At 48.4% G+C, this 24,619-nt stretch overlaps 1 protein-coding gene across 1 annotated transcript in view; it reads right to left on the bottom strand.

The window, feature by feature from the left end:
- The window catches only part of LOC129051055 (tensin-3-like), a 158,942-nt gene that overhangs the window by 42,985 nt on the left and 91,338 nt on the right, over positions 1-24,619 (bottom strand). The window contains exons 4-7 of the mRNA XM_063718540.1: positions 10,712-10,764; positions 8,203-8,374; positions 5,992-6,042; positions 4,012-4,134 (exon numbers count right to left, since the gene is read on the bottom strand). Of these exons, the coding sequence (XP_063574610.1) occupies positions 4,012-4,134; positions 5,992-6,042; positions 8,203-8,374; positions 10,712-10,764 (399 nt within the window). The remainder of the gene's footprint in view (positions 1-4,011; positions 4,135-5,991; positions 6,043-8,202; positions 8,375-10,711; positions 10,765-24,619) is intronic.

The raw sequence follows: 24,619 nt of genomic DNA, 5'->3' as shown, positions 1-24,619 counted from the left end.
CAATAAATGCCTATGTTAAAAGAAAAAACTCTCAAATAAAAAAACCTAATGTTAGGCCGGGAGCGGTGGCTCACGCCTGTAATCCCAGCACTTTGGGAGGCCGAGGTGGGTGGATCATGAGGTCGGGAGATCAAGATCATCCTGGCCAACATGGTGAAACCCCATCTCTATTAAAAATACAAAAATTAGCTCATTGTGGTGGCACGTGCCTGTAATCCCAGCTACTAGGGAGGCTGAGGTAGGAGAATCACTTGAACCAGGGAGTTGGAGGTTGCAGTGAGCCGAGATCACGCCACTGCACTCCAGCCTGGTGACAGAGTGAGACTCTGTCTCAAAAAACAAAACAAAACAAAAAACCTAATGTTGCACCTGAAGGAACAAAGAACAAACTAAACCCCAAATTAGCAAAGGAAGGAAAAAACAAAGGTTGGAGCAGAAACAAATAAAGGAGAGACTAGAAAAACAATAGAAAAGATCAACAAAACTAAGGGTTGGGTTTCCTGAAGACTAACAAAATTGACAAATCTTTACCTAGACTAACATAAAAAGAGAAAACTCAAAATCAGAAATGAAAGAGCAGTCATCATAACTGATGCCATTTAGACACAAAGAAACACAAAAAACTACAAACAATTACATAGCAATAAATTGGATAACCTGGAACAAACTCATAAATTCCTAGACACATACCACCTACTAAGACTGAATCATGAAGAAACAGAGAATCTGAACAAAACAATAACAAGTAAGGAGATTGAATCAGTAATATAAACTCTCCGACAAAGAAAAGCCCAGGACCTGATCACTTAACTGATGAATTCCATCATCGAAAAAAAGAGAAAACTTTGCTATGGTTTAAATATTAGCCCCTTCCAAAACTCACGTTGAAATTTAATCTCCAATGTGGCAGTATTGAGTGGTGAGGCCTTTAAGAGATGACTGGGTCATGGGGAACCTTGCCTTCATGAATGGGTTAATACATCTGCGGATTAATTAACTAATGGGTTAACGAGTTATCACAGGAGCGGAACTGGTGGCTTTCTAAGAAGAGGAAGAGAGACCTGAGCTAGCTCCCTCAGCCCCCTCGCCATGTGATGCCCCGTGCAGCCTCAGGACCTCTGCAGAGTCCCCAAGAGCAAGAAGGCGCTCACCAGACGCAGCCCCTTGAGCTTGGACATCTCAGCTCCTATAAATTTTAATATAAGAAATAAATTCCTTTTCTTTACAAATTACCCAGTTTCACATATTCTGTTATAAGTAACAGAAAACAGACTACTGCAAACTCTGCCAGAAAGCTGAAGAAATGCAAACACTTTCAAACTCATTTTACAAGGCCAGCAGTACCCTGATATGAGGTCTTTCTTAATGCAATAGTAAGTATTTAAGGTTTTGCAGGCTGCAAAGTCTTGTTTCAACCATTCAAACCTACCCCTGCATTGTGGGTGGAAGCAGCCATGGATGTACGTGAACAGATGGAGGTGGCCATGTTCCACTCAAACTACGTATGGAACTGAAGTAGGACATCTTCATGTAATGTTCATGTAAATAAAGCTCTTAGCTCACAGGATGTAGAAAACACAAGAGGGCATGATAGGCTCATGGACTGTTACGTTTTAGTGCAAGCTGCATTCTTTTGGACTTGGAACTGTTCTTAACAAAAATCACAGAATCACTAATTGCACAATTTTCCATGGGTATTCTTCACCATGGACTCAGAAACAAAAGGCATGGTGTGGATGAAATCTCCCAAAAGAACTGCAGGCCATTTCTGGTCAGTCAATAACCAGGATGTGGAGGGGTGAGGAGGAGACTGCACACACCCACACAAACACAAGCCTCTGCATCACACAGCAGAATGGGAAGCATAGCAGGACTGACCCTCACTCTGTTCCCGCCCAGGCTGAGACACGCCCAGCTATGCTAGAAATTCCTGGCATGTGTGGAAGGATACGCGCATTCTGCAAAGCAGGCGGATTTCGCCAAATGTCAGCGATTTCACCCCTGCAGTGATGATGATGAACTTCTGTTAACATCGACATCAGCAATTTCAAATTAAAAGAGGGCTTATCTCTCAGGGCACAATTTCTAAGCTTTTCAAAAATGATTTACATGGCACCAGAAGAGGGCAAGCGATTAGCAAATCACTTCTGAGAAGTTTCAACATGTTCCCATGAATTCCACTAACAAGAGCTGTCCAGAAAGCCTAAAGTTGCTTAGCAAAATGATGAATTTTAGAAAGCTCTAGGTGGTCCCCACTAGGACCCATATGTTTTAAATAATCTCATCATTTCTTTCAATTTCATCTAAAAAATTGAAGTGAACAACAACTAAAATGGAATAAATGGCCAAGGATGGCACTTTTCAAGTCCAGCAACTCCAAGAGTCTTCTGACAATGCAGCTGGCAGCAGGTCTGGGTGCGCCCTAGAACCTGCACTTTCCACAGGTGCTGCTGCTGGGCCCAGGCTCACAGCTCAGGAATGCTGCTTAGAACAGCTTGCTACGTGATCCTGGGCAATGATGATCCATCAATATCAGGCTCACTGTGTCAAGATCACCACACCAAGCCTGAAAAGCATAGGTTGTTTTAATTAACAAGAATTACATTGATTTAAAAGTCTGTCTGACTCTCTCTCTCTCTCTCTCTTTTTCTCTCTCTTAGTTTGCACCAAAACACAATTTGGGTGGAGGATCCATAATTTAACATAATACTTGAAAAGATCAGGTCATCATAGACAATTTGGTGGTCCTAATGGGTGTGCCTGTCCATTTGGGGGGAAAATATGATCAAGTTAGATGTGAGGAAAGAGACAATACCAGAGAGAAGCAAATAACATCTGTGTGTCCCTGATGGAAGTTTTCTGCACATCGAATGGTCATCAAATGCCTTACAGCTGTAAACAGCATCCACAGGCCGGCCTACCTAGTGCCTTTGCGGGAAAGATATACTGAGAGTCTAACATAACTCAAATGGAAGCTTCTTTCAAACTAAATTCCATAATACAATGGATTTCTGTGCAGTTTTTTAGTGTGAAAGAGTCCGGAAGAAAAAAAAAACACTTCTATCTTGAACCGTCAACACTTCCTAGATACTTTGATGGTCCTAAGAATGCTTTGTCAAACACACAAAACAGGGAGCTGCCCATTAACGAACAGCGACCCCAGCCCCCTGGCTACATCCTTTCCCAAAGGATTCCTCCCTGACTCAAGGTGTGACTGGGATAAGAGCTTTTCTCTAATAGTAAGTTTCTGGCAGGAGGGTTAAGCTTCACACGCTTACCCCTCAGTGAGTTTGCTTTCAGTCCAACCCCTTTCAACACCAATCACATTTGAGGAGCAGTGCAAAGCAGCTGAGAAAACTGGGAATTAAGAGGAAAGATCCCAGGAGGTAGGAGGAGGAAGCATGGAAGGAACCCGATGCAGCCAGGAGGAGGAGTGCCCACCAGCTATGCACCTGGGCTGCCGGCATCCACCAAGCCTGCTGGGGCTGACACACAGACAGTCCCAGCCACTCTGTGAAGATGCACAGGCCACATCTGCACTGCAATGGCTCCACGTGGAAAGGACGACATGTTTACTGCAATGGCATCATGCCATCATCTAGTCTATCAACTGATTACCATAACTCAAGACGGCATGGAAAGTCTGACACAGTCCATCTGAAAAGGGCATAGCTGTTTTGAAAAGGAGGGCTTTCCATGAAAAATAAAATTTAATAAAAATGAAACGATTTGCTCTCATAACTGTGGTCAATTTGGGGTCAATAGTTTCAAATGTCCAGCTACACATTCAGGGACCACAATCCTATAAATTCTAAGGCCAAACTTGGGGAGGTGTGATAACTCTTTGTTTCCTTCTTTAAGAGCAAGTAGGAAAACCTAAAGACAAACCCATAAGGAGCGCATCACACCAGCTCAAAGCGGAAATGTGCTCATATGCAGCAGTTGTCTCCATCTCAACTCCAAAGGCTAAAGCCTAGCCAGACCCCCAAATGTGAGAGGGGGTGCGCTCACCCTGCAGTGAATGACGACCACATGCTGGGGGTTGCTGTTCAGCCAGGACTCCTGTGCCTTGCATATGGTACACATCTTATCCAGGGGCAGTGCGTGGAGCTCCGGCCAGCCCACATCCATGATGTGCAACAAGAGAGGGGAGCTCCCTCAGTTTCCATTTCCTGAAACCTTCTGAGGCCATCTCACAATGACTTCTTTCATCATCGATACATTTCATTTGGGAGTAAAGAACATGCTGGGTGACCCTTTCCTAAAACTCAGTGAGCACGAGGACCAACTTCCTTCACTGGGAAGAAAAAATAAAGCATTATACTGCCCACGTGATGCCTCTTCCTCTAGGGGCTCATCTGCTCTTCTGCAGCTGGGGTGACAATTCTAGAAAGGTCTTTGAGTTGCCGATGGTGCAGGTTGTGTGAAGAGGGCTGCAGTCCAGTGAGATCTCAAACAGCAGTCCTAGGCCCAAGCTGCTGCCAAAATCTCCCCACTCGGGTTAAAATCCCAGTTTGGAGAGTGCAGCCAGCCATCTCCCACACTGTGCAGACAACACCTCAGAGACAATCTCCTGGAAAGGCAGGACTTAAGGAGGAAGCACCTTCAAAACCCTGATTAAGTTTGGTGCTTGGACAAAGAAAATCACCACCATGTGCTAAAGACACAGTGACTCGGTACAGAACTGCAGCTCTGAGCATCCTGAGGCACACAGAAGTCCACAGTGGCCTGTGGCCACATGGGGGTGTTGCTTTTCCTTTGATTTCCTTTTGTCAGTAGGGTGAGGACAAGGGGCTCTATCTTACGATGAAAGTCGTAGAAATAGTGTAAGATTGTTGGAAATTTCAGAAAACTGCCAGGAAGTAGGAAAAGTCACTACCGCTGCCACCACTCAAAGATAACCACTGCAATGTTTTCATGAATCCCTTAGTCTCTTTTCCATATACATTTAGCATAATTGAGATACCATTATACATAAATTCTATACTCTACTATTGATAACTAGTATTAAAATAGGCAACTTATCATGTTTCCGCTCTGTTACTCTAATGGCTGCAAAATATTTCAACATATAGAATATACATACACATATTACCACAACTTATGTTGACTGAGTCTTAAAATTATCCCAAGCTTTGCTATTGAAAATGATCATGAAGGGTGAGGGGCAAGGGGAATGAGAGCATTAGGACAAATACCTAATGCGTGAGGAGCTTAAAACCTAGATGACAGGTTGATAGGTGCAGCAAATCACCATGACACATGTATATCTATATAACAAACCTGCACGTTCTGCACCTGTGTCCCAGAACTTAAAGTAAAATTTGAAAAAATTTTAACAATTTTTTAAAAAATGAAAATTATCATGAAAGGAGTGGATTACTATGACCATAAAGAGATACTAGGAGAAGAGAGCCCCATGCTGATGGAAATGTTTTGTCTCTTGTTTGTGGTGGCTTAACAAATCTATACACATGATGCAGTTTAGATTTGTTCTATACATATATTTGTTATAGATTTGTTCCATGCATATATATATGCAGTATATATGAAAGATCCCAGGAGGCGGGAGGAGGAAGCATCACGTGTATAGATTTGTTCTATACATATATATGTAGTATTTATCATCTATACACACGATGCCGAGAAACACACATGTACGCGAAACCAGGGAAATGTGAGTGAGGTCCGTGGACTATACCAATGCCAACTTCCTGACCTAGATATTTTACTATTAGTGTTGTAAGAGTCTCCCACCGGAAAGACTGGGTGAGAAGTACAGGAGATCTCTGTATTATTTTCACAACTTCCTATGAATCTCTAACTATTTCAAACTGAAAAAAAAAGTAATTAAAACAATTGATATGAACAATTCCTAATACTCCTTATCAAGTCACATTCCACAAAGACTAGTAGCAAATTATTTTTGCACAAAATAAGCATTGTTTACATTTTTCAAAAATGCAGAATATAAAGGGATGAACTCCATACCTTTGGGTTAAGCTTTGTAAGGTCATATCTCTTTTCTGAAAGATTCAATACCTATAAAAGAGAGAAAAAATGCCTTGCGTAAAATAGATTTTAATATTTTAAAAAATTAATACTTTAATTTTTATTTAATTTTAATTAATACTAATTTTTTAAAAAAATATCTAAAATCTTCACACTCACAAATTGGGGGATAAAAAGCTTTTAGACAAATCCTTGACATCAGAGATGAAAGGAGAAAACACACTGCATTTTTACATGATGTTTCCCTTCCAGGTACTGAGGATCAGAAAAGATTGAAAAATATAGACGTGTGTGGTCACAGAATACAAAACAAATAAAATAAATAAGATAAGGATGGCATACAGAACCCTTACACATAAAGTCTATATTCTACTTCGTTAACTAGTATTAAACCAGGCAATTTACCGTGTTACTATTTTTTTTTTAATTCTCATGGCTACAAAATATCCCAACATACAGGATATATATATGTACACATATATATACACACACACACACATAAAAAATATATAATATAAAATATATATACTTATATATATAAAATAAATTCCATGGTCTTGCTCCTGACAACACAAACTGACCCAATAGAGAGGTGGCACATGGTGGGGAAGGCAGTCCCTCCTCTATGGCCTGGTGGCCCCAGGCCTGGAAAGGGCTGAGTTCATGCCCAGCCAAGAGCCACGGCCTAAGTTCACTGAAAAAATCACAGCCATTTGTGGAACCTTGCTAAATACTCCAGTAGTTCAAAATGAAAAAAATAATAACAATAATGTTCCAGCAACAAGGAGCCTTAAAAATTAACTAAACGTCCCTCTCACTTCAGAGTCAGAGATGTGAGGAAAGTGAAGGGTGGGGGCTTGTCCTGGTCACCCAGCAAGCCCTGTTTATGACAAGGGGGGGCGCTGCTTTGAGACCCACAGTTCATTTCTTAACCCTGCACAAGAAAAAGATCCCTGCCATAGCCATTTTGCAGGGAGAGCTCTGGCCCTGACAAGGCCCCACAGACAGGTGCTGGCCAGGGCTCCAGGCCCTCTGCATGGTCTCTTTGGGGAAGGTGGACTGGGGAAGAGGGGAAGGATGGCCAGAGAGGAGACTCGGGATGTGCTGACCAGCCTGGGAGTGGCTTCCAAAGGAAGGAGCCATGGTCCTGCAGAGCACACTGCTTCAGTGATGAAGGAGGAAGCCCTGGGGAGGAGAGGGCCCCTGGTGAGAGGCACCACCATCAGATGGGGCTTGGCCACCACTTCCTGTCCACTGCCAGGTCACAGACAAGATGGGCTTCAAGACGAGAAAGAGGCAGGAGCCTGAGTGAATCAAGGATTGGGGAGGGGTCAGGACACAGGAAGCACCCGGGCCAGGGCTGCTCTGGCATCAGACGGAGGCCACATCCTACTCTGCCACTTGGGTCCACCTCTCCCAGCCACTGGTGCCCCAGTCATTGGAGCAGACCAACAAGGAAGACAATGACCACCTTGTAGGCTTGCGGGGCAGATTAGCTTTACCACAGATAAGGAGGCCTCCTTACTAGAGATAAGAAGGCAGGTAGAGAGAGGGTGCCAGGGAGCTGTCATTCAATCCCATTAGTGACTGTTGACAGCAGAAGGAAGTCAGCCTCCACCTGGGCTACCAACCATGGGAACAGAAAACAAGGGGCCAATCAGAGGGTGAGAGATGGTGAGAAGCTGTTCTGTATTATTTATTCCTCAGATGTGGCTCCACCATCAACTCGACACGTGTGTTTTGAAAATCAAGCTGTCTCCTTGTCTCCAGGGCAGCCCCTGGTTTCTTGGGTGCCCACCTAATTTGTCTTCCTAATTTCTGGCTCAGGAGGAGAGTCACAAGTTTGTCTTTTGATACCAGGGATGCAGCATGGGAGTGCAGGGGTGGCTGGCCGGGGACATGTCCCAAGGCACTGGGGAGCCAGCCTCACTGATGAGTGCAGGACGAGGCAACAGCCATCCCTGTGGTCAGCAGTCGTGTGTCCCTGAAAGCTACCTACAGAGACACATAAGGCTCCTCCCCAGGCGTGGCAGCAGAGAGACACAGGACGAGGGCGACATGGACAGCTGTGTGAGCCCAGGCCCTTGAGCTTCTTCCTCATGTGTAAACCAGTGTTCTGTGAGTGCCCATCCCTACACAGTGCCTGTTGCAGAGCCTGCCCAAAGGCTCCCGGAGCTGCCCACCTCTCACCAGGTAGTTGTCCCCATGCTTGGACTTGAGCATGCGCGTGACCTCCTGCAGGTTGTGCAGGTAGGATTCCTCGGAGCAGCCGGCGGGGAAGGACACGGCGATGATGCGCTCCGTGATGTAAGTGAGGTCCAGCCCATGGCCCTCCTCCATGGTGGGACTCAGGATGACGAGCCTGCGAGAGAGCAGTGGGCAGATCAGAAGCAGGGTAAGGAGACAACAGACATCCCCTAGGAAAAAGGTGAAGACGACGGACACTCATCCCCTGGGTGTTCACACCAGCACCTGGGCGGCCAGCTACGGGAATTTACAGTGTGCACAGCCTCTGCGCTGTGTTCCCATAACGGTGGGCAGTGTGGGGAGGGGCACAAGATTGAATTTTCCTAGCAGGGCATGACAGGGTACCGCAAGCTGCAGCCAGGGAACGCACAAAGAGAAAGCAACCCAGAGCAGTGACACATGGGCTCAGATGCAAAAGCACGAAGGCGGGAAGGACTTTTTGTGGTTTCACTGGGAGCAGGAACAGGGTTCCAGGTGGGACTCCTGGAGAGGGAGCCTCAACCCTGCTCCGAGGTATCAAGGTCGGCACGAGGGGACACCGGGAGGGGGCCGGGAGGAAGAGGAGATGGTGTGAGCAGAAGCCAAACATCAGCAAGCAGCTCCTCGTGTCCGTATGTGGCATCCTGGGGCAGGTGCGGCCAAGGATGAGGCTGGTGAGGTGGCCAGCTATGGTCGTGGAGGACCCTGCAGGCCCAAGAAGGAGGCAGGACCTCACGTGGAGAGGGGACCAGCTGGGGCATAATCAAAGCGGCCTTTCATCTACTGAGCAGCAACTCAGCAGACTCCTGTCAGAAGGCTAAGAGCTCCATGGGGCCCCGCTGGGACGCCACCCAGCTAACCACAGGCCAGGTGGATGCAGAGTAGAATGTGGGGCTGGCCACCCAGCCAGGGGCCCAGGTGGCCAGGGCAGGTCCCCAAGTGTGAGATGAAGACTGTGGAGGAGGGAAGAGGGAAGAGGGTAGAAATGGTCATGTCATGGCCAGCAGCCTGAGGACGTGGGCAGGACTGGCAGTGTGGGAGCCAGGCACCCAATGTGACTGGAGACAAGGGCCTCCCACAGACCACAGATTCTCCACCAGCCCTGTGGTTCCCAGGGAGGCCTGAGCCCCTCCCAGGAGGGCTCCTAACATTAGGGCTGAGGGTGGTATCCAGGAGGAGGTGGAAAAGGTTCCAGGGAGAGGGGATGAGGTCAAACCCAATCGGTGCCCCCATGAGGTAAAGCCAGAGGCATGGGTCCACAGGACGTGTCCTTAAGTCCCTCCAAAGTGCTGCCACCAGCTTTGGAGTTTTCATTTTTACTACTCCTATGTGTTCCTCTCTTTCTTTTAATTTTAGAAAAATTCAAAACCATATAAAATGGTTTTACAAACCTCCATGTACCCACATCACCTAACTTCAAAATTACCGACACACAGCTAACCTTTGTCCATCAATACCCCCAGCAATCTCCTCCACCACTTTGATTGCTTTAAAGCAATCCCAGATACTATGTAATTTCATTTATAAATCTTGCAGTATTGATTTCTAAAAGATAAGGGCACTTTTTGATTAAAATGTCTACAATGCCATTATCACACCTTGAAAAGAAATAATAACATCAAACATCCAATACCATACATTTATTTTTATTTTTATTTATTTTTACTTTTTCGAGACAGAGTCTCACTCTGTCGCCAGGCTGGAATGCAGTGGCACAATCTCGGCTTGCTGCAATCTCTGCCTCCCGGGTTAAAGGGATTCTCCTGCCTCAGCCTCCCGAATAGCTGGGATTACAGGCATGCACTACCACACCCGGCTAATTTTGTATTTTTAGTAGAGATGGGTTTTCACTATGGTGGCCAGGATGGTCTCGATCTCTTGACCTTATGGTCTCCTCACCTCAGCCTCCCAAAGTGCTGGGATTACAAGCGTGAGCTACTGCGCCCGGCCCATACATTTATTTTTTAAGGTTGATTTGTTCAAATCAGCATCCAAACAATTCCCAAGGATTTTGTTTTCTCTACCTTATTTATCAGACATGGATTTAATTCCAAGTCAAATTGAACACTGTTAGAACAGAAATGAAGCGCTTCCTACGGTCATGAGGATCCACAGTGAGTGCCTCTCCAGAAAATGCTGGCTCAGGGCCCCCATCATCTGCTCTAAAGGGGCTCTTGCCAGCACACCCTGGAGTCTCCCCCAAAAGTGACACTTGCACAATCAGGCCTCAGCAGTGCAATTATTTATTCAAAGACAATCACAGGTGTTTCTACCAGCTGGGCTTCTGACCCTGACACAGCATTTAGAAACGGATAGAAAACGTGGCCTGTATCACCTTTGATTGGCAATGTTTACAACCAAAACAGAAATTATGATTTCTACAGAATAAAATGATGCCATGCCCAAGTTTCCTCTGTGGAGAGCTGACCTACAGCCAGAGACACAGGAATGCATGACCCACACAGACACTCACCACAGAGGTTTATCATGGCAGAGAGAACTGGACAGTGTGGAACTCCCTGGAGCCTGCAAATAACAAAACAAGGGTCATTTTGAAGTTTCCTTTCCTGCCAGTCTACATGACACAGACACCACTGAGAGGGAACAATGACAGCTGTCCCATAGTTTAATTATAAACTGCAAGTCAATCATAACTGCTAGCTCACCTTATCACCTCAGAAGGGTCTACACCATGTTGTGTGCTTCAGCTCACCAGAGGACGCAATGCCACTAACCAGCATCAGGACGGGCTTCCACAGGAGCCAGTGAGGCCACCCTCCAGTCAGGGCAAGGTAGGCATCACTTGGCGTGCAAACAATGCCCTGCCATCCAACACGGGAGGTGCCAGATGACACCAGCACTATGACTATCATGGCTGCTATTATTTACTTGAAAGAACCAATTAATGAGTGACTTTCAGGAATTGTCAATCATACCTACTCTTTTTTAAAGAGCCTATTCAACAGAGAGAAAAGACTCGGGTTATAATTACTTTACAGTTATATAACCCTTCCTTGTGCATAAGGGTTGTTATATACTATGGTGACAGAGATCTACTATTTCAGGAAAAATGCCCAGCAACTGTATGAGTAAGAAGGCTCTCCAATATTTCAGAAGTGAGGAAATTGGGGCTCAAAGAGGGAAGCGATCTTGTCAGATGGCAGAGGTGAATGGGGAAACCCAGACACCCCCTACAGGGCTCCCTCGAAGTCTCTTTCTGGCCCAAGCCAGGTAATGCTGCACACATGAGCCCAGAGACCCCCGAGTTGGGGGGACACAGAGCCTCCAGCACTCCTCCTGCTCCCCGATCAAAGCAGGCCCACAGACACCACCATCAGAGGTATCAACACCCCCGATCACACCTGGGATCCCACTCAGGCAGGTGCAGCTCACCTGGACTCCTTTGGCAAGAAATGAACAGAAAACAAATTCTATGTATATTTCGGAGACCAACAATACAGATGTTTTCCTGAAATCATAGCAATGCAAAGCCTAGTACCAATTCCAAAACAGCAGAGATCATCGTCTCAGCCTCCCAAGACAGGGGCAGGATCTAGGGGTGTGCTCTTGAGTTCTACACCAAGGTGCTGGTGAGCTCAGCCCTGGGTCCACCTCCTCATTGCTTTCCCTGGGCAAGCCCCTTGGTCACTCCACTTCTTTGTCTCCTGCCTTTTGAAGTGAGAATAGTAACAGACAGGGCCAGTCTCATGGAGCTGTCCAGGGATTCACTGAGGTAATTCTGTCAATGGCTTGGAACCCAGCCTGGCACCGCATGGCCACTGCCCGTGCTGGGCAGACCTGGTCAAGTGAAGTCCCGTGGTCTCCAGACCCCGCCCACCCCGACTTCTGAGGTGCACCCCCTGCTCATCCCCTGTGCCCACAAAGCTGCAGGAGGCTCTAAACATGTTCCTCTGATCTTCTCAAAGCCCTAACCCAAAGCCGTTCACAGCTCAGACTAGACAGCTACAAAACAGGAGACTACTCTTTTGCCTAGTAGAGCAGCAAAAATAAAAATCTTGAAAACATTTTTTAAAGTTTTGGTGAAATATAAACAGATTCAAGATTTCAGAGGACAACTTGTCAGTGTGTATAAAAAGTATTTAGAATACGGCCGGGCACAGTGGCTCACACCTGTAATCCCAGCACTTTGAGAGGCCGAGGTGGGCAGATCACTTGAAGCCAGGAGTTCAAGACCACCCTGGCCAACATGGTGAAACGACGTCTCTACTAAAAATACAAAAATTAGCCTGTGTGGTGGCGCACACCTGTAATCCCAGCTACTCAGGAGGCTGAGGCACAAGAATCACTTGAACCTGGGAGGAGGAGGTTGCAGTGAGCCGAGATCGTGCCACCGCACTCTAGCCTGGGCAACAGAGCAAGACTCTGTCCCAAACAAATAAACAAAAAAAAAAAGTATTTAGAATGCAATCCCAGAAGCAAACTGAATGCACTAAAATGAAGTCTCCGAAAAGTAAGGAAATGATACATCAAAAACCCGTTTAGGTTAATTCATACAACCGGTACATGTAAGACTCAAATTCAAGCAGCTCAGATGCAATCCTAATAGAACCAATCCCATCAAAGGGAAATTCAGCTTAACCAGGGTCCCATTTACTTCAAAAAAGTGTTCAATAAGCCAACATCTCAGGGGAGAACAGCAAGGAGTTTGACCGACCATGGTCCTGGGTCTTATATGAACCCACCAGGATCTGACTATATGTGTCCCACATCTTGACCAGACCACACATCCAAAATACAGTGACTCCCATTGCAATGCCATGCTGGAGTACACTGGCCCAGTTCCTACAAGTGGGCTGTCGCTTCAGACCCTATGTCACGCTTATCATTTGACCGTGAAAGCCTGGCATGCAACTTAACATACAAACAGCATTATATAACTCATTGGGCAAAGCTATTTAACTGTCACATGGCACATCATTCCAAGATGACAACCACACAAATACGTGACTGCTCACTGCCGGCACCAATGTGATGGGGTAGGAGTGTCACTGTCCCTCAGGCAGGGCCCTGACGGCAGGAGGGAAGGAGGGAAGGGTCCCAGAAGGCATGAGGACTCTGCTGTCCCTGACGGGACCCAGGGCCCATTTCCTCAGCTGCAGAGTGAGAAGGGCAGGTCAGACAGACCCACGGGATCTTCTCAATCCAATAATCTCTGAATCCAATTCAGCATTATACGCCTTGATAGAGTAACTCCAATGTTCAAACCCGGAAACCATACAAATTGCAACCACTGCCAAAAAAAGAAACAAAAAAAACCTTTTAAATCAATAGTTACATAATTTCTAAGGTCAAGGCCAATGGAGGAAACTGTAATCTGTGCTATCACCACAGGGAGGCCCCAGCACCTGAGCTGGTGAAAAGTCAGAAAAAGTGTTGAATTGCACAAAGTTGCTTCCATGAAGTGTTCAGAAATGCAGGGTTCCTGTGAAGTGTCCCAGCATTGCCCAGAGACACTCCTTCCTTAACCTCTGTATTGGGAAGAGGGGTAGGAAGGAGGAACTCAGCCCGTCCCCCAACATGCCCAATTTTCTATGTAAGTCTACATCCACTTAAAATCGAGGCGAGACCCAGCACATCTCAGGGCCACCCTCCAAGAACACAGAGAGTTCAACACCCACTCGAATCCCCAGCCCCAGACCCGCATCTGTCCACCTCATGCCTCCAGATGTGCAAACCCAGGCCTGGCCACCTCCAAGGCATGTGGTGCTCAGCAGCTTCCATAGCACAACCCTGAAGAGCATTGCACGGAGCCCAGCAGAAACCCCAGTAAGCAGACATCACCATCCCTATGTTACATGTTACAGGATGGTAACATAGGGATGGTGATGAGGAAACGAGGATTTGGTGGGCGGGCGTGTTGGAATCCCACAGTTAAGCTGCAGTAGCACCTTCTGATGCCGAAACTCTGTTCTCCTTCCATCTCCTGGCTTTTGGGTGGTCCACACCCTCTCCTGCACAGGCTGCCCCTGAATCACATGAACATCAGTGAGGATAAAAGACTCTTGCTTGGGGGAGCTGTTCTAGCCCTGTGCCAAAAAGGGGAGAGAAAATATGGCCCTTCCGTCACTTCCAAGTCAGCATCTGAGATCTGATGTGCACTAAAATCCCCCTGAATCATTCAGGGGTTAAATCTGGAATCAAGTAGAGGACATGCCTATGACAGGTCCCCCTGACACACTGGGGTAGAACCCCCTCAGCTGCTTTGACTTGGACTAAAATGAGAACCAAGCCCCATACTGAACTGGAACTACTGCCAAGAGTTTCCAAAATACTGTGCTTGTCAAGAGGAGACTCAGGGATATGATGTCCCTTTGAGTCTTTATTTGAAAGTAAACAATATACCTACACTTGGGTTGCACAAATCTAAACCCTGTGTGTGCACAATAATGCATTTCATGACTGTAGGATGACTGAGAAACTAACTTGCTATAGGTTTATTAAACCTGGCTCCTGAGAAACCCGAAATCCTAACCTCATACAAGGTTTAAAAATCTCTCTCTACTTGTAGGCACCAGTCCTGCAAATCTGTGTTGCAAACTCACTATCTCTAGGTGTTTTTTTTTTTGTTTGTTTGTTTGTTTGTTTGTTTTGAGACAGAGTCTTACTGTCACCCAGGCTGGAGTGCAGCGGCATGATCTCAGCTCACTGCAAGCTCCACCTCCCAGGTTCCTGCCATTCTCCTGCCTCAGCCTCCCAAGTAGCTGGGACTACAGGTGCCTGCTACCACGCCCAGCTAATTTTTTTGTATTTTTAGTAGAGACGGGGTTCCACTCTCTAGGTGTTTTGAAAAGAGAGCTGCCCGCTCACGTCCTCAGAAGCCTTCCCAAGCTGTGGTTTCCTTCTGGACCCTAGCACCGATGGCGATCAAATCCAAGCCCTTCGTGATTAGAGTTCCCATGAGATAGAAACACAAGTTGCTTCTTTTTTTCTCTTGTTTTCCAGGGTGAAAAAACCCAGACAGCAAAGCCTCCCACCCAGCCTCTGCCCAGCCCATGCCTCCCTCACCTGTGTCCCTGTTGGCATGCTCTTACCACAGCCTTCAACACCCAAATAAGAGAAAGGGAAAAGGGGGGCCCAGGTAGAATCTGTGGTTAAGGTTAAACCTGCAGAAGGTAAGCCTGCAAAGACCGCCCTGTTCCAGGCTGCTTTTTTTTTTTTTCTTTTTTTTTTGAGTCAAGCTCTCACTGTCGCCCAGGCTGGAGTGCAGTGGCGTGATCACGGCTGACTGCAGCCTCTCAGTGACTTCTTGGGCTCAAGTGATCATCCCACCTCATCCTCCCAAGAAGCTGGAACTACATGCATGTATCACCAAATACGGCTAATTTTTGTATTTTTTTTGTAGAGATGGGGGTCTCGCCATGTTGTCCAGGTTGCTCTGACGCTCAAGCAATCCACTGGCCTCAGTCTCCCAGAGTGCTGGGATCACAGGCGTGAGCTTCCGTGCCCGGCCAGACTGCTCTTTAGAAGCATTTTCCTTCTACAGGTCCTGGAGCTCATCCTGGCCATGTGACAAACTGGCCCCATGGACTCAATGAGGTCACTAAACTCCCTTTCTCTTCTGGTAAAATGACAGCTGTGGATCAAACACTTGGAGGTCATCCCAGCCCTGGACTCCCTGAGTCAGTGAGTGAAAAGGGAGGAGAGGCCTTCCTCAGATAAAGAATTAGATGCACTGCCTGGAGGGTCATTCTGGTTCCACATATGTTTGTTTGTTTGTTTTGAGATGGTGTCTCGCTCTGTTGCCCAGGACAGAGCACTTCCTAGTGTGTCACACGCAGTGGGTGAGAGCAGACTAAGTGGCAGGAAGGCAAAAACACCTCTTTTGGGAGAAAGCAGCCTAGCCTCATGGCAAAGCACACAGGCTCCACATCAGGCAGTCTGGGTCCAAGTTAAGGGTCCACCGCTTGGCACCTGCAGCCTTAGGAAAGGTCCTCCACTCGCCTCAGCCTCATCTCCCTCCTCTTGCCAGGACTGTGTGCTCATGTCCCGATCTCACCTTGGAGTTAGCAATCCATGCATGGCACACTAGGGCAAACCTGCTTTTCACAGTGGCCCTATGGCACATGGTCCTGCAGTGACCCTACAGTTCTCGGTCCCAATGTGCCCTCCTGCAGGGCGCCATCCTGCAGTACGCTATCCTAGCACACCCTAGGCTTCACCCTAAAGACCCTACCCTAAAGCCTCATCTCATCCCACAGCGCCCCACCCCACCACGTGCCATTTGCCAAGACCAGCGGACAACTCTAGAACATGTGGTGATGCTCGCTCTAGTATCTCTATGAGAACCATGCTTTCCACTGTGAACTGTGGCTTCTTGCTCAGGAGGACAGGCCTGATCAGAAGGAAGACCTGAGCTTCAAAGAGTCTTTCTGCACATCTGGGAGCAGACCGAGGGAAGAGCCAAGCAAATCCACCTAACGAAGGCAGAGAAGACAGCAGGAGGCCGGGGGCCCTGGCGGAAGGAGGCGAGGCCGTGGACTGCTGGGACTGAAAAAGCCACTGGAGATTCCCCAAGGCCACTGCCAAAGCACATTTCCAGAGCAGCCAACCCTGGAGCTGCTCCCTTGGCTGTCACATCAACACCATGGCCACCACCCGGGCAGGAGTAAGCACACTCACCAGAAAGCCAGCAGCCTCCTCTGCACTCACCCATGTGGGGCATGCAGAGGGGGAGCACAGGGAGGAGGGAAGAGTGAAAGACACAGGCCCCATTCCCTCTGCAACAAAGCTTCCTTGAAGTCCACGACGTCCCAGGGAGACATGGGATCCTCCCCAGGTGGGATGGGATTCCAGTTGGTTTGATGTTTGTCTCCACAGGTGAGGATCTGGGAGCCCCCACCTGACAGGAAGGTTAATTTCGAGACAAGCTTGTAATCAATGAGAGCCCAACTCTGGTGGGGATTTGATTTTTTTTTTTTTTTTTTTTTTGAGACAGAGTCTCACTCTGCCACCCAGGCTGGAATGGAGTGGCACAATCTCGGCTCACTGCAACCTCCACCTCCTGGGTTCAAGCGATTGTCCTGCTTCAGCCTCCCTAGTAGCTAGGATTATAAGCACCCACCATCACACCTGGATAAATTTTGTATTTTTAGTAGAGACAGGGTTTCACCATGTTGGCCAGGCTGCTCTCGAAGTCCTGACCTCAGGCAATCCACCCACCTCGGCTTCCAATGCTGGGATTACAGGCGTGAGCCACCGTACCCAGCCAGAATTTGGTTCTTTTTTAACCTATGTCCTTCGACTGCTTGTTTGAACAAATCAAAAGTTTCCAAAACCTCACAGTATAGTAATGAAATCTGGCATCAGACAGACCTGGGTGTGAGTCCCACACCACCTGCCAGCTACAGAATCTTGGGCCAGGGCACTCATGAGCCTCAGTGACCCCATCTGTGGAGCGGGATAATGATGTCTGCCTTGTCAGGCTGTTCATAGAATAAAGACAAAAAAGTCCAATGCCTGCCTGAGACTAACAAGCTAGCCTTGCTCACTGCAGATTGTCCCTGAGCCTTGCACTGTATGTTGCCGATGCATCCAGTTAAACTGTACAGAATCTCCATTGCCCAGGGAAGTCACTGCTCGACGTTCAGCACTGTGCACCTGGCATGGGTGCGTATCCTGCAGGTGGAAGGCAGTCTGAAGAGTAGAGCTCAGCTGCAGCAAACCAAGCCTGTGTCATGCAATTAATGCTAGTGCGGCATTTCAAATGGAGTATCCTTCACTGACGTCCCATTGCCATGGGGTGAAAGGCAGGTGCTCAGCCTGGTCCTCAGAGCCCTGGGTGAGCCAGCCCCTGCCTCCTCGTGTGCCTCCCTCACTCCCTGTCCCTACCTTACCCGCTCTGCTTCCTCCTGCCCCAGGTTCTTTGCACATACCACACACAGTTTAGAATGCTCCTCATCATGTATCCCAGTTTTACCTGGTTAACTCCTGTGATTTCTCAAAGCACTTGGCTCAGATGGCAACTTCCAGCAAAGCATAATCTGATCTCCCTACCCGACCTGAGTCGGGATGCCATTAATATATTCTTTCTACTTTGGTCTCCTTTTTGTTTTGTTTTTTTTTTTTTGTTTGTTTGTTTGTTTGTTTGTTTGAGACAGGGTCTCACTCTGTTGCCCAGGCTGGAGTGCAGTGGGGTGATCTTGGCTCACTGCAACCTCCATCTGCCGGGTTCAAGTGATTCTCCTGCCTCAGCCTCCAGTAGTTGGGATTACAGGTGCCTGCCACCACACCTGGCTAATTTTTGTATTTTTAGTAGAGATGGGGTTTCACCATGTTGGCCAGGCTGGTCTTGAACTCCTGACCTCCGGTGATCTGCCCTCCTCGGCCTCCCAAAGTGTTGGGATTACAGGCGTGAGCCACCACGTCCAGCCCTGGTCTACTTTATTGTGTCGACCACAACTACAAGAAAACAACTAACTGTGAATTGTTGTCTGAGCTCTACAGCCCCCTCCCATGCAGATCCAGCAGAGGCACTGGCAGTCTAGCTCCCAGAGGTATCTCTAGCCTCTCGGGTGGCACTCTGCACGCAATAGCCACCCAGCACAGCAGTCTGTAGAATGAAGAAAGGAAGAAATGAACCACTAATCCCAAAGTGGCTGTGGAGTCATCTGGCCATCTGAAGAGGCATGAGGATGCTGTTGTTAGATTTCAATAACAGACAGCTAGTTAGCTTTAGTTTTGGGTTAACAAAAATAAATGTACCCACTGACTTTAACAGGCTTATCTAAAAGAAGAGTAGGATGAAAAGCAGTGACATCTGCTCCTTCCCAAGGTTATAACATGGAATAACTGGGGCCTATTTAGGAAGACAGTGCCCACAGAATAGCAATGTGGTTAAGTATCAGCTTGACAGCTGGGTAAAAGCTAATATTGTGACTTGGATACACATGACTATAAACTACGGATTTTTCTCACCCACTGAGCTGAACTCAGTATCCTGTGCCTACTCAAGTACTGAAAACGGTAATACATATTTTTTAAGTGCTTTCTCATGTAATTCCCCAAGACTACCCTTTAAGAAGCAGTCCCCTTAGCATCTCTGCCTCCCTAAGACCCAAGACCCTGGAGTGGAGGTGACCATCCCTCTTCCCAGGGGGGCTCTGACCACTGGCAGAAAGCAGGTCTCCACTATCTGCCAGGCCTCTAGCTACAGCCCAGGCTGGCCAAAGAAGCAGTGACTAGCACTGGCCCTCGCTCCTGCTTACCCACGGGCCAATATGGGTGCAGGGCAGTGCCAGGATCCTTGAGCCAGGGTCGGTTAAACATGGCACCCCGTTCCCTGCCTCTCCTTGTCCTCACTGGCTTTTGGTGAAGAGGAAAGAAAAGAAGCCCTTGGCAGGGCATGGTGGCTCACACCTGTAATCCCAGCACTTTGAGAGGCCAAGGCAGGGGATCACAAGGTCAGGAGTTCAAGACCAGCCTGGCCAACGTGGTGAAACCCAGTCTCTACTAAAAATACAAAAATTAGCCAGGTGTGGTGGTAGGTGCCTGTAAACCCAGCTACTTGGGAGACTGAGGCAGGAGGATTGTTTGAACCCGGGAGGAGGAGGTTGCAATGAGCTGAGATCGTGCCATTGCACTCCAGCCTGAGACGCTGTCTGAAAAAAAAGAAAAAGAAGCCCTTTTATGGACGTCATGTTAGGAATCCCAGCAAGGCCTAAGCCTGCAGTGAGAATATCAGCTCCCCTGGTTGTCCCCAGGGCCTGTGCGCTGCTCCTAGCAGCCTCACCCACCCTGAAAACTAGCAATGTAAACAGCTCTGTAAAAAGAAACAAAAGGCCAGGCACAGTGGCTCACGTCTGTAATCCCAGCACTTTGGGAGGTGGAGGCAAGTGGATCACTTGAGGCCAGGAGTTCAAGACCAACCTGGCCAACATGGCGAAATCCTGTCTCTACTAAAAATACAAAAAATTAGCCAGGCGTGGTGGTATGTGGCTGTAGTCCCAGTTACTCCGGAGGCTAAGGCAGGAAAATCGCTCAAACCCAGGAGGTGGAGATTGCAGTGAGCCGAGATGGTGCCACTGAACTCCAGCTTGGGCAACAGAGCAAGACTCCATCTCCAACAAATAAATAAATCAAAAGAAACAAAAGCAACGGACAAATCCGCAAGGAAGCAGGACTATGAAGGGCATGGTGACGAGAGACACAGATCACAGCTGCCGGGCTATGTGTGAGGTGGGGACAATTAAACAGGTTGGGCTGAGACACCTCTGCACATTCTGTTTTTGTTTCACCAAGCAAATGGAGAATAAATACATGTAAAATCTTTTTCAAAGGCAACAACCTGAACAACATTCAGTTGGCAAATTTCAAGGCATTTATTTGTTCATCCTTCATTGATTCCTCCACCATCCAGCACATACGATTTGGGGGTTTAGCGCACACTCTTTGGAATACTAATGCCTGGGTAGACAGCCAGCTCTACTGCTCGAGTAAGCCGTCTGATCTTGGGAATTTACTTACCCTCTGTGTGACTCAGTTTCCTCATCTGGAAAAGGGAGACAGAAACAGCATTCTTGGAAGGATTAAATAAGGAAACATAAACATAGGGCTTAGAACAGTGCCTGGCCAGTAATAAGTGCCAAAGAAATATTAGCTACTTATTCCATTATCTTATTTCTGTGTCTGGCCTGTGTGAGGCCCTGGAAATGCACTTTATCCACAAGTTATTGGGATCCCCCTTAGATCACAAAACTAACTGTGACCACAATGCCCATTTAACAGTAGGAGAAACAACGCTCAGAGAGGGTAAGTGATTTTCCCAAAGCCACAGGGTTAATAAGACATTTTTTCCCTTCCAGAACAAGAATACCAGGAACCAATTAATTATCAGGATTGCCCAACTTGATTTTCTGCTTAATGCTTTTAAACATAAGCAGCAATCATTAAGAACTGCCAGAGAAAGTACACCCCATGGAGGGTGGGAAACTAAAATAAAGTAATCTTGTCATTTTACCTTCACATTCAACTATGAGAAACAACAGACTAAGATTGTATCTCTATTTATTTGTAACCAAATAGTCACAGGATCCTGCCTCCCTGGCCAGGAGCTCAGGCTGGTTTGGAACCATATGGAAAGAGGCATCTCAGGAAGACTGGCAGCAGGGAGAGGTAAGCAACGCTCGGGGAGGACACAGAGATGTCAGCATTTCCAAAGAAGTCGGAAGCTCCCCTTTGCTCTTCTCACAGATAAGTTTCCCAAGAAGGGGCAGATGGGGCGGACGGTTCTTAGGACACAAGATCCCACCGAACATCTGCAGCATTGAAGTGAAAGGGGAAAAATGACTTGGAAATGCCCCTTCACTGCAAAGCAGCCAGTACCGGAGGCCACAGAGGAGGGTGGCCAGGGACAGACAAAGTGCCCAGTGCCAGCCCAGCCAAGAGGCGGCACCTGGGGAGTTGGGAACTTACTGTGCTGGGCCTGGGCAGGGACCACCGGCCAGGGCTGCTTTTCCCTTCCAGAAACAGCTCCTCCTACGTTTCCCTCCTTCCCCTGCTTTAGTCAAGCACACCCCTCTTCATGTTAATGTCTCGGCAGCTCTGGGCATAAAGGAGGCAGCTGGAATAGCCCACCAGGTGGGAGAGCCTGGTGAGTGTGGGAATCCCCAGGACCACAGCCAGGAGCAGCTGGCAGGTGTGCCCGGCCCCACGGTGAGCATGCAGGCACGGAGCTCACAGGACAATGTCCGCCCGGGGCTGAGGGCCAGCCTGCCAAGGGCCTGAGGGACAGGAACAAGAACAGCACTCTCCGGGAGAACCCTCTGACCAGGAAGCTGAGTGGCTGTGCCTTCCTGGGGACTAGCCACTAGGGAGAACCGCCTCTCAAAAGTTCCCCCAGGAAAAACAAAACCTACTTCGAGTTGCTGAGAGGGCAGGTTACTCACCTCTGTATCCCAGGTAACAGATGCCTGATGCCCACTGGCCTTCCTCCCTCCCTCTTTCCTTCCTCTCCCCCAACCCCATTCTCTCCTTTACCACTTCCTTCCTTAGTTTGTTTTTGCTCCACTTCATTCCAAATAGAATTTGAGATGACTCATCGAATGAATTGAACATAATTAAATAGTTTTTAAAATAAAAACCAAACCAATAAACAAGCACAAAAACAGGGTTAAAGACAGAGTGGCCGGGCCAGAGAGAAGGAAAGGTATGCAGCGAAACCTCAATTATGGGAATGAGGCACCAGACAGGTTCTGAGTTACAAAACGGGAGATGGAGGCTGGATACACGGCAGATCTTGGTGACATAGAGTCCCAGACCTGCCTGAGGAGGGCTTATTACCTCACTTAGCACTCAGAGCTAAGAGGAAGGGTGGCCAGCCCAGGCCACGTCGTGTCCTCAGCTGTTAGACTCACCCAGGCAGCTGTTTAAACTGATCTCACTGATCTCATGACTACATGGTCAGTCACGTCCCTTTAACTGAGGGAGATTTGTGTGTGCTTTTTTGTAACATCTTACATGCACTTACATTCTTTTATTTTTATCAGTTATTTCATAATGAAAACATTTCTTCACATAGAAAAGTGGACCAAGGGAGGGGAGGTGGGGAGGGCCTCATTGGGCCCCCAGTGTAACCCTATCAGTGGGCAGGGTGTTCTGGGGCGCCCGTTCCACTGGAAACCACGTGGTGTCTCCTTCCAGGCTGAACACAAATGGGGGGCCCCAGTTTATAACTAGCCAGGGGTGCACTGCTCAGACCAGGCTCAGCTCCACAGGGCAGCCTGTGCTTCCTGCCACCTGCCCACCATTTGGCAGGGGCAGACAGAGCAGTGACAGCAGGGGGTCAAAATAGGACCACCTGTCCCTTTACTGGCCACAGCCCTCAGGCCCGGAGACACTAAACAGGACTTTAACTCCTCCGAGCAAACGAGTTGACAGCACCACCAGCCTCCCAGGATCTCTGTGGGGACTAAGAAGATGCCTCAAGGCACCAAGCCCAAGCCAGCAGCACTCATCACCAGCCCTGGGGGAGAGAGGAGGGTTGCATGTGTTGTTTCCAGTCCCACTCCCGCATTTTACAATGGAGGAAAGGTCATGGGGAGGGGCTGCTCTGGGGGGCAACAGCTGGGCAGGGTGTGGCGCCCTGAGGACAGGCCAGTTTATTCCTTACTTCATGGTGACAGAAAACAGGCAGAGCCCTAGAGAGCCAGCTCTCCCAAAGTACCCCCAATGGGAGTGTCCTCAACCGCAGGCAGCGGCCAGCCAGGCAGAGCCAGGCAGGGGGCTCCCATCCATAGGTGAGAAAGTCAGCAAGGGCGGCCTGGGAGGGAAGTGCCTTCTCTAGAAGGTGACAACATTGTTAATGAGCCCGTGTTAATGTCAGTCATCTTGGGAGTCTGAAAGTGCCCTGCAGCAGGTGGGAGGGGTTATGTATGCTGAGTCCACTCTGGAGAGTGCCCTGCAGAGCTGTGTTCTGTCCTGTTAGATGTCCCACCCAAACTCACACAGATCCCCCTGCAGAGAGCCTGGAAACCAGCCCCTCAGGGCACAGCACAGGCATCCCATGGACAGCCCCACCAAACCCCCAGCATACAGACACCTGGTCCTGTCCACATGGGACGTCGGCGGTGCTGAGGGGGGCAAGACCCACAGATGCTGGCCACCATGGGCCACAGAGAGAGGTCCCTGGCCCTGCAGCCAGCTGGTTCTATACAATAGCTCAATGTTTGCAAGGCTGAGGGAACGGCCTAATTCACCCACCCCAGCCTGGCAAACTCTGATGGGCAAAGGGGCTGCCCAGAGAATGCTGAGAGGATCACCCCAACTCAGGCCACGACCATACCTGCCTCCACACCCAGAAGGGCACAGTAGGGCTTTTGCTTTAGAATGAAGAGCTAATGAATTGCACTGACACTGACAGAGCAGCCTTAACCTGGAGTTTATCCTGCAATAATCAGATTCACATGGATAACCCGGGAAAGAACAAGCAGAGAGGGTTCTGAGCAGCCCTGCTTCCCTTTCATATCCACGAATGCAAACAAGTATTTGCAGGAGGGCCAGCCCATTTCAGGCACTGCAGGGAGAATGCAGGTGTGACAGAAGGGAAAGACCAGGATGGACTGAAAACTGAATGGATGAGAATCCTGTCCTGGAGGTGCTGGATAAGTACACATTTAAGACCCCATAAAGGAGAGAGAAGGCAGTGCCAGAGGTGGCGGTGATGGGCACCTGGGAGAGGAAGAGCTCGTCTCCAGCTCTAGAAACCACGGCCACTTTGCAGATCCATCAGGGCAGCTCTTGGGATAGGCCAGGATGGCTAGAAAGCAACTGATACAAAGTGGGTGCCTGTGGCAGAGGTGGGGCAGGAGGAGCAAATTCCTTCAGAGGACAGAGTCTGGGCAGAGAAATGGAGACACACTGCATG

Source organism: Pongo abelii, chromosome 19 (genome assembly GCF_028885655.2).
Source record: "Pongo abelii isolate AG06213 chromosome 19, NHGRI_mPonAbe1-v2.0_pri, whole genome shotgun sequence".
NCBI lineage: Eukaryota > Metazoa > Chordata > Mammalia > Primates > Hominidae > Pongo > Pongo abelii.
The sequence above is the reverse complement of the archived record's forward strand: the minus strand, read 5'-3'. Positions and strand labels throughout refer to the sequence as shown.